This window comes from Phyllopteryx taeniolatus, chromosome 17 (genome assembly GCF_024500385.1).
Source record: "Phyllopteryx taeniolatus isolate TA_2022b chromosome 17, UOR_Ptae_1.2, whole genome shotgun sequence".
NCBI classification, from domain to species: domain Eukaryota; kingdom Metazoa; phylum Chordata; class Actinopteri; order Syngnathiformes; family Syngnathidae; genus Phyllopteryx; species Phyllopteryx taeniolatus.
This window is the reverse complement of record NC_084518.1, coordinates 1,649,098-1,661,848: the sequence shown is the minus strand read 5'-3', so window position 1 is coordinate 1,661,848 and position 12,751 is coordinate 1,649,098. Positions and strand designations below refer to the sequence as shown.

Genomic DNA, 12,751 nt, shown 5'->3' with positions numbered 1-12,751 from the left:
TGCTACTAAATGTGAGTACTAACAAATGAAATATCAATTTGAAAGAAAGACAACTGGTAACTTGAACTGTCTTTATTTTGGGAACGTGAAAATGCATTCTGATATTTAAAGAAGTAAAGCAATAAATGGACTCAACAATGTCAGTGTAATAATAATGTTGTACGATCAGTTGTGAGATCGTGAAAAAGCTCTGTGTTTATAAGAGCAGCAGCGTCAGTAAGTCTGCTCGTGTCAGTAAGTAAATCAATTACATACGTTCTGGGACAAATTGTCAGAATCAGAATCAGAATCAGAATCAGCCTTGCAAAGAGCTCCTCTCATTCACTGCTAATCCTCTGGTGTTCATTTTTATGTTTGTAAATTATAGCTCAATTATCTGATGGATACATTTGTGCTGGTAAACAATTGAAAACAGTCTGGGGTCAGAAGAATTGGTCATGTCAACAGGAAAAAAAGAAAAAAATGACAGGTCGGAGTTCCCTTCCCCCCCCCACATAGCTTTAGGAACATGATAAAACATGACGTGAATTTATAGGTGAGCGTGCGGTCGCAGGCAATTTCCCGTCAAGAGTTTGTTGATGCGGGCGTACATATTGAGTTGGTGCACTTGCAAAGATGAATTTACTTAGAAAGACGTTATAGGTTCCGCCACTAACATGCTCCATATTGCGCTACTTACAGTTCAGAGTTTTAAGTGACAGAGTTAGGCTGAAGGTCCAGGAGCAGTGAATCTTCCTACAACATGCTGCGCTGATGTCGACAAAGCGTCCCCAGTTTCAGGGTCCACGTTGGGCGATGACATTAAATGGGCTTCATTAAAAGGAAAGCGGCTCAGGGGGTACATGCCGCATTTCCTAAAACTTTCCTGAACTATCCTGATACCCTCGTCCTCTTTAGCCACCTGATACGCCGTCTTGAACACGCCCGAGAAGTCCTTCTTGCTGACCGCAAAGAGCGTCGCATCGGCGGCGCGCGCGTCACCTAACAGCACGGCAAACCGCTGCTTGATGAGCGGAAAGAGGCCCGCGTCGAGCGGCTGCAGGATGTGGGAGCAATGAGGCGGCAGGCACACGAGGACCACGCCCTCCTTTCGGGCGGCCTCCACCACTTCCAGGTTCACGGGTGACTTGTGGCCGTCAAAAATCAGGAGCAGCGGCCGCTCTTTAGGAGCGCGCGCCAGGAAGTGTCTGAGGAACCACTTCTTGAAAAGTTCAGAGGTGACGCTTCCCGAGTCCGACCAGCCGTAGAGGGCGTCTGACGGCCCTTGTGTCTTGTAACACACTCCTCCCGGGTAGGCTTTGGAGTAGACGATGAACGGGGGAACATCCTTCCCGGCGGCGTTCGAGCAAGCCAGGACAGAGATGTAGTCCTTGGAGCCCGGCGTGGACTTGCAACCCAGACCGGCAGCATTGGGAAGAAGCACCCTCTTCCGAGCCAGCTGGAAGCCCATCTCGTTGCAATTCCACATGTACTGGGGCTTGTCCCCCAATGCGTGAGCTTCCACCACAGAGCTCAGAAGGTGAAAAAAATGATCCAACGCTTCCTTCCTGACACCAACCATCCTACCTCGCGTAACGCCGTCTGCCGGTTGAATCGTAATATTCTTTTCTTGCCGCTTTCTAAAGTTGAGCCACCAGGTCTGGCCCAGTTTAGAGAAGGCTACCCTCCTGTGTTGACGCTTGTAAATGGAAGACGCGAACGACACCAGCTGCTGCTTCGTGAGCGGGAATCCATGCTTGGACACGTACAAGGAGAATTCCACCAACAGTTCCTCGTCAGAAGATGTTATAAGCTGAGCGGGCCCGCTGCGACTCCCCGGTGTCACCCGTCCGCTGACCCGGTCCCCCAGCGAGGATTTGGGGACCCCAAACTCTTTGGCTGCCTGTCTCACAGTGCACCTCCCCGACTTCACCTCGATCAGCGCGTGCTCCATGGCTTCCTCTGTCCATTTCTTTTTCTTCTTCCTTCCAATTTTGTCAAGATGGTTTCTTGAAGGCATGGTTCTAGGATGGAGCAGAATACACAAGAGGACACAGTTTGAAGAGCTTCTGCAAAACCGTCAAAACGGACGCCATGATCTTTTTCATGATTTATTGCACTACGTAAGTCTCACAGTGTAACTGGGGTCAAGCAAGCCAGACGAGACACAACCACTGGGTCACCACAGAAACGGGCATCAAAAGTCCTGGACCACGAACCCACTAGATGGCACCACGGCCTCATATTCAAGAAAGACCAGCTTTTCAATGTTGACACTTTTGGAGGCCTCTCAGTTCTCAACCTTAAGCAAATACGTAAACAACTAAGGAATACAATACCGCCAGACAACAAAACACTGACAGAGCTCAAGGTTGTTGTTGTAACACAAAAGTAAAACCACGGCTTAAAACAAAAACAAGCCTGCGAAGATGGATTTTAACGCATACACTTGTAATTGTGAACATGTTTTTGAAACATGTACTTCTTCATATCACTATGTCTACAATAATCTCGCGCTCTTCTTTGTTTAATTAGCAGATTTTTACAGTTTTTTGTTTGTTTTTTTTTCACTACACATCAACTTTCACCGGGAAGCCAAAATAGAAACTTAAGGTTGCAAATAAGCTTTGAAACCTGAATGCATAGCTTCTTTTTTTTTTGTACAAATAAATGTTGAATATATTTGACTCGATTCAATAACCACCTATACATATATCTTCAAAAAAGAAAAATGAGAGCCTTTGAGAAACTCTTAATATCAACAAATAGTACCGCAGGACTTACTGATGGTTCGCGGTCAGGAGATAATGACAGAAATGTTGTATTTCAGCCTCTGTGGAGCGAATGAATCCTTACGAATGAGCTTTGCTGATTCTGCAGCCCGAAAGTTGTGTTACCGATTGGGGGCGGGGAACAATGTAAAAATGAGTAAAAATGAAAGTAACATTTCCTGCTTTCCAGTCGTGTCGCCTCTAACCTGGAAATGGATCAAGAGCGTTTCAAAATAAAAGTCAATAACTTCCGCTCAGATTTCAAGATGGTATCGTCGGAGTTAACATCCGTAACAAATATAAACACAATTAAATTAAAATAGATATTTATATATAACAATTAAAACATACACGGTATTCCTTAATGTTATATTTTAAAGTGCCGGAAAGAAGTAGAGTTAAGTAGCTAAACAACAACGATGCAGTTTCCTTTGTGTTTATGTGAAATTTAGCTAATACAATTATTCAATTTTCCTCAAGGAGCTTCTTATCTGTGAGAACAAACACAACAGATAGAATTGGAAGTTTTAACTCGAAAATTGTTTTTTGTTCCAGGGAGGTTTAGACATTCTCAAATCTGAGATTTAAAGAACACTCCCAGAAGAGATGATTGTTCCTTCTACGCAACCCCTCGGGCAGCGGTGTCAAACTCATTTTTGTCTCGGTCCAACTGTGAACCCATATAAATGAAAAATTACCTCATATACTGTAATTACATATACATAATATACACAACAAATTGACGAATAACCAGTTTTGAAATCAGAAGCCTATAAAAACATGTTTTTTGACTATTACATTTCTTTTCAAAGTGGTATTGGTACCAAAAAAGTGCTTGCAAATATCTTAATGGTATTACACCAGAACACAATGAGCAATTTTGATTTGCTTTCGCGGGCCACATAAAATGATGTGACGGGCCGGATCTGGCCCCCGGGGCACCAGTTTGACACCACTGCCCTGCGGGACCTGGGGGGGGGGAAAAAAAAAGGTTGAGATTTTAGTTATAGATTTTTCATGATCTCACTAATCCTCCCTCACCCAACTAATAATAGCCATGAAAATAATTTTCAGGGTTATCACCAAGCCTTTTCCCCATCTATATCAAAATAAATGTTTGAATTTGTTTATAAATCTATTATTCGTTTTTTCTCTTCGAAAGTCAGTGTCCTAAGCAATATGAACCAAATGCACTTTCGATAAAATGATGTACAACAGCGACCTTTTCATATTTTCATAAATATCGCCAACATTAATGTCATTATGGTTACAGTATGTATGGCAGCGCGAAAGTACAGATAGATGAACAAATAAATGCAGTTTAAAATAACTTGTGTCAACGACCACTTTCTTATGAGAATTTGCTTCTTTACAAGTTTTTAAGCCATACAGTGAATGTGACAGACAAAATGATTCGATTTGATTTTATATACAATTAGACAAGTTGTGTAGAAAATATAACGCAAAATTAGCATGTGAGAGTGTACCCTAGTAATATGACTTGAAGATACGGATTTCAAGAGTGAACGCGCTTTTTTTTGCATGTTGATGAGTAAACGTTGCATCTTTCAACACGTCTCCCACAGCAAAAACATTTTGTGGCAAAAAAGAAGTATGCAGAACCAAATGAACCCGAAAATAAGGACAAATGTGTTGACCGGTCTATTATTAAACACCGTGAGGATGCTTCAGATGCCTCTGCAGTCGCTCCATCTCGAGTCATTCGGAATGGGGAGACAAAGGGACACCCCGAGGCACAATCTCGTCTGAAGGCAGCTGAGCTGAGCAACCGGTTTCGGTCTTTGCTTGCGAAAAAAACCCCCCAAAAAAAAAAAAAACAAAGAAAGTGCTGATGCCTTCTATCGCCGATCGTATTTAGAACACAATGAGGGAGCTGCTGCGATCTCCGCAGTGGGAGAGCAACCGGTTGCCCACACGAGCTTCGAGACGGATGAAGGCAACGCGCCAACTGAGCAGCGTGATGGCGGCCCTTGACACTTTGCACATGCTCAGTGTGACGTAAACCGAAAGAATAGTTTACTGCGGCCCCAGCAGCCTGCTGATACAAATGCGTGCGTATTTTTCAGACATTGCTGTGCAACAGTGGTAGGCCGCTACTATTTATACTACGCAACAGTTCAGCCTTGGCAGAGGTCTGTCTGCTTTATACAATGACATTCTAGTCACACATGGTCAATGATGCATTGTTTAAAGATCAAATTGTCAATCTAATTGACTTATTCTATTCCCCAGAGTAAATATGCCTCTCACAGTGGAATAGAAAATTGTCATCATTTGTATTATTTTATGTCGTAATGAACATACCAAGGTAGGCGAAACCAAGTTTGTAGTGACTCATTTTAAAGACACAAATAGTCACGAATCTAGTCTGAAAACTCCCCAAAGTAATCGGTTGAATCGTTTTTGCATGACCTTGCAAACAAAAGTCCTACAAACATAAGAGACTTTTGCGGATGTAACCAAGAGTGAATCATAGAATAGGTCTTATTTCTTCGGTGATGATATTTTTAGCGTGCTCTCACGACTGCGGCTGAATCTTTGATAGAAATGTCAAGATTTGAGTCATCAAGCCTTCTGTGAAGTGCCATCCTGAATGTGTAAGATCTGTTTTGTCACTCACCACCTAACCTATCATTAGGTTAGCTGATCATCCCATTTTCCTACAGTATCAATAATTGCACTATTGTGGTACTATGGTTATTGTCGATATTCATTCACAGGCAATGAGTTTTTTCTCTGCGATTTCACCGCCCAATTCAGCACTGTACAAATAACACAACTATGTTGATTAACAACGGTTTTATTGAAAACAATTTGCAGTTATGAAAACAAAATCACAAAACGTTCATGTCTGTAGGACTAAGTTGTGGATGCCCACACATGACAAAGCTCAATTTTAGAAGCAGGCTGACATGTTACGCACGAGTTAACGGATGGAAAGTTATTGCAAGCAATATTGGAGGCATCACCTCCAATACTGAATACGTGGCTTTGTTCCCCCCCCCCACACAGTGGTGTTGAAACAAAGCAATTATGTGAGTGACAGTGATACAACACAACGCTCCACGGGTGCGGATAACTTTGGTACATTCCGCTTCGAATCCCACAATCAATATACGCGGTGGTGCCAAGGCAGCAGCCGAGTCATTTGCATAGACCCAATGCGTGCATCAGTAAGCACTGAAAGGGGCAAAAAGGCAAGTTACACTTTGCGAGGGCAGCTGTTTAATATTCCTGAAATGCCACACATCACAACAACACTGGCACTAAACGTCACCCCAAAAAAAAGGAGACATGAACAACGAAGCTAAAAGAATCATCCGAGAGGGCAGAAATCTTCATCTCTCTCTAAGTTGTTCACACACAAGACATACTGGTGAGGAATATTACTGGATGCATCTTGGAGAAATGCAGCACGGGCAGGTGAACCGGATTGGCTGTTTCCAGGAGGCTAAATGGCATCTAGTATGGCGCGTGTGACTGTGCATCTCACAAGCAGAGGACGCCGTCGTTTGAGCTGCGGGTCCCGCCCTTAGCGTACCCCTTTCCTGCCCAGGAACCGCAAGACTGCGTAGTTGTAGGCGGTTGCCACCAAAAACAGAATCTGCAAAACAAAAACAAACCAACCAAAAAAAATGTCTTGATGAAGAGGAGAGGAGCAAGAAAACATTTGTTTGTTAAAAAAAAATAAAAATCTGCCTTGGCGAGCGGGACACAATCTCGTGTGAAGAGATACGAATAATCATAATTTTTCTGTGTCCAAAAACATTCGTACACCTTCTCAAGTCATGCATAGCCGGGAGAAGACGCTTATAGTTCATTACAATGCTATAGATTAGCGGTTCCCACACTTTTTCATGTATGTAGCTCCATAATGGGAGGTTCTCTTACTAGATTGTTATATGAATATTATATATGACTTGAGATTATGGAATCACTGCCCTAAATAAAGGGAAAGAAAGTATTAAATAATGATTCAATTTCAATGTACTGCACATAAAAGTTAAATCAAAGTCTAAATCATTGTTTCAAAACAAAAAGTTCTTAAGGAGTAAATGTATTGAATTTAAAAGTGAAATACAACAAAACTGTTCTTCAACAGTTTCATAATTTGTATGAATATCCTCATTTCCAGCTTGTGACCAGGTATGAATTATTCTGGTCTTAACTGTTCAGTATATTTATGATGCATGCAAACAGTTGCTCACCAATGCTAAGAGAGTGATTCCGGCACCGGCAAATGCCGCAATATACAAGTCATAGGTGAGGTGAAACTGAAAGAAATAAACACATCAAAGTTAGTCCCAAGCAGTGATAGTCATATGCTCGACGTGTGCGTGTGTGTGTTCTCCTGTTATGTCATTATTCTCAGTCCTTTTTGTTGCACTGTATCAGTAAGACAGCATTCGGCATAATCGATGGTGGGAAAGTTGCGGTGAAAGGGTGCGCAAAATGGAATGTGGAAACGATGGGCTTACTTCACTCGTTTTGCAAATAGACGCCAAGGTCATTCCACAAGCCTTGCCCGGCATTGCGTTCCAAGGGAGCAGCCCTTGAATAGAGACGCGACATAAATGATGTTATCTCTTGCCAATGCAGATTGCAAATATTTTGGAGGAAACATTTACATCCGAACAAAACAGCAGCAGAGGAACTCAAGTCATCTTAAGGAATTCCATGAGCAAGTTAGTTTTGCGTTTATGTAATCCCTAATGATGAATTCATCGCCTCACGAAATCACATTAATATTCTCATCAGGCGCACATGCGGTCGGTCATTATCGGAGCATCGCACCATATTGCCTGGCGTCCATGCAAATCCAGCCGTGCTGATTTATGCTGGTGGTTTTCTCAGCCAGGAGGTTGATGTCGTGGCAGGTCTGCTCCATGTTGAACAAGAAGTAGACCGGAATTGCCGTCAAGGCGAACACCGCCAGCCAGATGAAGGCCAAGATATATGTCACAATGATGAACTGTTGAAATAGTACCAAAAAAGCGGAACGTAGGGTCACGGGAAAGTGATGAATGTGGTATCAAGAAGTCCGCTATCAATTCGTGATTCTTAATAATTTAGTAATTTTCTTTAAATGGTAAAAACAAAGCATTCGACATCGGCAAAATGACCCGATGACATCGTTGCCCTGGCCCCTCCCCCCCCTCCCTTTTGTCCTCGCACTCACCGTCAGGCTGAGGCATCGGCCACAGTGGGTGCTCCTAAATTCCCCGAAGGTCTGCTTGACCGCGCTTGTCGTGTAGAAGCCTTCAGCCAGCAGCAGAATACCATAGAGGAAGAAAAATGAGGCCAGGCCGTAGATGACGTACTGGAAGTATTCGACACTGCGCGGGGGTCAAAAGGTCAGTCAGACTGGATACCGAGACGCATTTCAAGAGGAAACGTGGAAAATAAACTCACAAGGACGCCACGACCTCATAGTCCTGCTCACTGCGGGCGAAGTAAGTCTCGACCAGGACTTCGGTCTGGGTTAAGGCTTCGTGCCCGCAACCGCAAAATAGAGCCATGCCTGCGTAGCACAGCAAGGTTGCCACCAGAGAGGGGTAGGGCACTGCCCCCAAGCACCGGACACAGCAATCATAACAACCTGAGGGGGCATAATATATCAGCACACAGGCGGCACACACCGCACACAGGACCACACAGCACATCTAAACCGCGATGAGGAATTCTTTCACCCTGCGGGAGAGCTCGCCCGCAAATCCATCAGCACACACCAGGAACGAAAGAAAAACAAAGCCGCAACCAACAAGCAGGCGATCAAACGCAAAGAAACCGCCGCTTATTTCGAGAACATGGAGTGCGGTCTCCCCAGTGTGAGCAGCTGAAGCAGGGAGCAAACACCCACAGTGTTAATAAATAAAAGCAGTGGCAGAAAGGGGATGGAGAAAACCACCTAAGGCTTTGCAAAGCCACGGCTGCCTGACCGGAAACATGCCGCGTCCGATCCTGTGCTCCACAACAAGAAAGATCCCAAGACGAGAACTCGCGTCTGCCTACAAGCCGCTACAAAACAACGCTCCCTGTGCCGATTTCATCTGCAAAGTGAACGGCGCTCGTCCGCTTGTACGGACACCCTGACGCTTCTTCTACGCGAGCCGGTCCGGCCCTCCTTCTGTGGCGGTCGCGGACGTCGCCGAGGCTAAAGAGCGACGGCGGCGGCACGCTGACTTCACAGGCTCGAGGAGAGAGCGTCTCATTGTGGCCGAACATAAGGTAGCCATTGTCAGTGCCATGAGACAAAGGGCAGCGATGTCAAGCAAACAAAGACCTTAGAGAGACCACACATGCTGTCGTAGAAGCGTCAGAGGGGGGGGGGGGGGGGGGGGTACACCGGGTCACCGGCGGCAATGTCGGACCATCCTTCCTCCTGCCATAGCTGGCTCACACTGGTACCACGGCACGCAGTGTCAGGTCAGATGGGGATAGAGTGGGTGCAGACATCAGTATTACCTGGTGAAGCCTTTGATCGTCTCACCAAACAACTGAGCAGGCTGCCATCGAAATATAAATAGTATCAGCAAGAAGACGACTGGGGATGCGGTAATGATCGTGCCCGTCAATGCCCACGCTTCAGCTGAGAAGGGCATCAATGCGTTTAGTCGATGCCAGCTGATCAATACGCACCTCAAAACTGGTAAGAAATGTGCACAAATTGGTGCACTGTGATCAGAGGACGTGAATTATGGCTCACGGTTGAAAGGAGTTTGTCGGCCATAACAAGGGATTCAAGTGGAACTAAAAAGTGAGTCAAACGACGATGTCGACTCTCCGCTTAACAGGTAACAACATAGCAACGGTGATGGGCAAACCGAACATAAAAATCTTGGGTCATCTTCAAATACATCAATACAACATGATGTCCAAGGTCAGAAATGACATTTTTAAAATAATAACAATAATAATTACGAATGACTATTTATTTCACTTTATTTAGTCATAGGCGCCTTTGAAGCCAATCAGTGTCACCGTACAAACATCGCTAATCAGCATTATTACTTTTTACACCGTCTCAAATGGCTTCCAAAGTCGATGAAAAGGAGGTACTAAAAATTGTGCGCACTCACCCATGTCCACAAAGAAGTTAGGAGCTTATTGAAGTTTCTGCTGCGCGGCGTCCCAACTCTGATATGAGGATATGAGAAGTTATTCCCCGCCACCCCTTTATGAATCTGACTCGCGCTTTTGTCTCATCAACAATAGACCACATCACCCCAAGTGACATCTTAAAGTCACAGTCCCATTTCAGCTGCCAGACATTATTTATAGAGCCACGGCGTTGGCATCAGCGACAGAGGCGGATCACACATTTGTGCTCTTTATCATTGGACTTTTGGGTTAAGTATTCTTTTGCTTCTAGAAATGAGTGGAGTGGCTTTTGTGGGGACATCAACTCGCCACGTTTTTTATTACTTATCAATTACTTATTAAACTAAGCTCAGTTTGGATTGACACACACAGAAAGGCATTAATTAAATTCATTCAATTATTGTAGTTGCCGTTTGCTAGTGCAGGCATCACACCGAAAGCTGTTTCTAGTTTGTATGGGAAGAGTCAAAAGATTAGGTACAGCTCTCACTATACTATACTGCAGCGCAATCCTACACCTTAACAAAATACTGCAACATTAAAAACATATTGAATGTATTACCGTTGTGACTGTGTGAGTCAAAATGCAGCAGTATCATCTTCGGAAGGCAAGTTGTTGACACAGCTCTCGTTTTGGATCCAATTGGATTTTGCAAGTGGCTCTAATGTTGTGGCCCGTCTTTTTGCACTATGTTGCGGATAAGGACGGGGCCCAACCGTGAATCGCGAAAATCCAGGGATAATTCACCTCCATTGTAGCGTTTTCGGGGTTGGTACCCCTGCCCCCCTTCAAAAAAAAAAAAAAAAAAAAAAAAGAAGAATATCCGCAGAAACTGAAGCACGAGTATGTGGGGGTCCACTGTATATGGATTTGATATACCCTCCCCCACTGATTTTACATGTTCAGTCAAATAAGATAACGACAACAATAAAATCATGATAAATGCAATAAACAGATGAAGTTAGTTGGAAAAGGATAATCTGAGGAAATGAATTTTGAGTCTGAATTTGAAAGTAATACAAGATGTAATATTTCCAGGATCAGGTGGTATTTCGTGAGCCAGCCAAGGTGTTTGTGTGAAATTTGTGTTTTATTTTCTTTAAGTTAAATGTTATATTGATAATAAGCTTGCTAATATGCAAAGCCATGGATTTCCACTCCATACATACTATGTCTGCACATCTTCATTCACGTTCACTTTCACGTAGCAAATAAAAACATTTTTTTTTACAATAAAAAGGTAGCAAAACAAATGGAAATGGCCGTGACGGACATTGATGAAGTTGTCTAACAAGGGTGACATTGACAGTCAGGTCCAGCTGCTGCCCGCTTTCCCTCCCTCCCTCATTTGACCCAGTTGATGTCAAAGCTGGGTTCAGTACAAAGGGGCCACTGTGGAGCTGGACAGAACACTGTGCTATGCTCCCTTTTTTTTTTTTTTTTTTTTTTTTTAGGGGGGGGGACCTCATCGAATTTGTCCATGCCATTTCAAGCACATAGCTGAAATCTCTTTCTCAATGTTAAGCTTGATTCTCTTCAAAACAAGAACACCACTTAGTGGGGAAGCGCTTATCATCAAGTGCCGCATTCCGTCACTCAATATTGTGACCCCCCCCCCCCCCATCATACTTTCTTAGTGACCGATTTGTTTTCGAACAAAAATGAACTCCTCAAAGAGAGTTTGGATTGTCTGCCGTGAGTTTACAGTCTGCGTTACCAGCAATAACATATCGAGTAATTAGCGCCCGAAGAGGATTAACGGCAAAGGCCTTGTTGAGCTGAAGGAGAAGAGCGGATGAGGAACGACACCTTTGAAATCTCGTTAAAAAGCACGCGAGGCAGGCCGAGAGAGATGAGAAGCGTTAATTAACCTAAAGGAGTGGATGAGAACACATAGAAGGCCTGTCAGCTTTTGGGACGTGCGGTTATGATATTCCTGTTGACAATCACAGATTAGGATCCAGAGACGGTCCTTTACGTACGTATATTCGAACGGGAGGAGATGCAAATGGTGAGCGGGGAGATGTGAGCGGCTCACATTATGAATTATCGCGACACTTAATATGTCTGCCTTGAAGTCATCATTCGTCAGTGCTTAAATGGACTTTGAACAAGCGTATTTGTCTCCAAGCTGTCGTCCTGCTCACCAATGCTATTACACGGAATCACCTGCATCAAATCGCCACCATCAGCACCATGGACAGCCACAAGCCAAGCAAATGGGAATTCTTCTGCATGTGTGTTATCTGGATTGTATGTGGCGTGGGATAAAATGTGTATGGTGCAGAACATGTTTATCCAGAGAGAGGCGGTGCTGCCAAAATATTTGCACCTCCTCTTATCTCTGCTGCGGTAATCCGTGCTGAGAAAACAAACAAGCAGCCATGAAACAAACAGCCAAGCGTTTTGGAGGGCAGACGCACACAAATACACACACGCACGCGCACACGCACGGCATGAATTCAGAAGTGAATTCTGTGGCAATGACCTCCCGCGCTGGAGTATTTGTTTTTCCGCTTGATGAAACAACTGAATGATTTATCAGGTTTTATTTATCCACCATGTATAGTCTTCCGCGCTAACGAGCGGGGAAAGGTCACGAGCGGGATCTTAGGGATTGACAGCGAGGGGAGAATGGCATTAGTCAGACCGTATATTAAAATTTGCAATAACATGGCAGAAATACGATGACGTTTGGGTAGTTAGTCGATTTTCAAAATCAAGTTTAGAAACTATAAAATATCTGCCAGTGTCAGTTTTGCATGTTTGTCATATACTGCATGCCAGTACACTGGCTCACTCTAGTGGTATGCGAAAGAATCACTGAATTAAACAAATACAATTTACCTTTAAAACATTACAGTTCAGTTACATTTGA

General features: G+C 43.9%; 2 protein-coding genes across 4 annotated transcripts; both read right to left on the bottom strand.

Moving 5' to 3' along the window:
• Positions 1 to 57: 57 nt before the first annotated feature.
• LOC133467223 (uncharacterized) lies at positions 58 to 2,962 on the bottom strand. Of its 2 annotated transcripts, XM_061751838.1 has the most exons (3): positions 2,764 to 2,962; positions 2,114 to 2,281; positions 58 to 2,003 (listed from the first exon to the last, which is right to left on the bottom strand). In XM_061751838.1, the coding sequence occupies exons 2-3, from the start codon at positions 2,221 to 2,223 to the stop codon at positions 704 to 706; spliced, it is 1,410 nt and encodes a 469-aa protein (XP_061607822.1). In that variant the 5' UTR covers positions 2,224 to 2,281; positions 2,764 to 2,962; the 3' UTR covers positions 58 to 703. The 2 variants fall into 2 exon arrangements, with proteins under 2 accessions (XP_061607822.1, XP_061607823.1); XM_061751839.1 differs by lacking the exon at positions 2,114 to 2,281.
• A 2,593-nt stretch (positions 2,963 to 5,555) lies between these two features.
• plp1b (proteolipid protein 1b) lies at positions 5,556 to 10,005 on the bottom strand. Of its 2 annotated transcripts, none has more exons than XM_061751367.1 (7): positions 9,851 to 10,005; positions 8,184 to 8,370; positions 7,951 to 8,107; positions 7,566 to 7,743; positions 7,250 to 7,323; positions 6,980 to 7,045; positions 5,556 to 6,375 (listed from the first exon to the last, which is right to left on the bottom strand). In XM_061751367.1, exons 1-7 carry the CDS (start codon positions 9,852 to 9,854, stop codon positions 6,304 to 6,306), a joined length of 738 nt encoding a protein of 245 aa, XP_061607351.1. In that variant the 5' UTR covers positions 9,855 to 10,005; the 3' UTR covers positions 5,556 to 6,303. The 2 variants fall into 2 exon arrangements, with proteins under 2 accessions (XP_061607351.1, XP_061607350.1); XM_061751366.1 differs by lacking the exon at positions 9,851 to 10,005 and adding an exon at positions 8,680 to 8,950.
• Between the last annotated feature and the right edge of the window lie 2,746 nt (positions 10,006 to 12,751).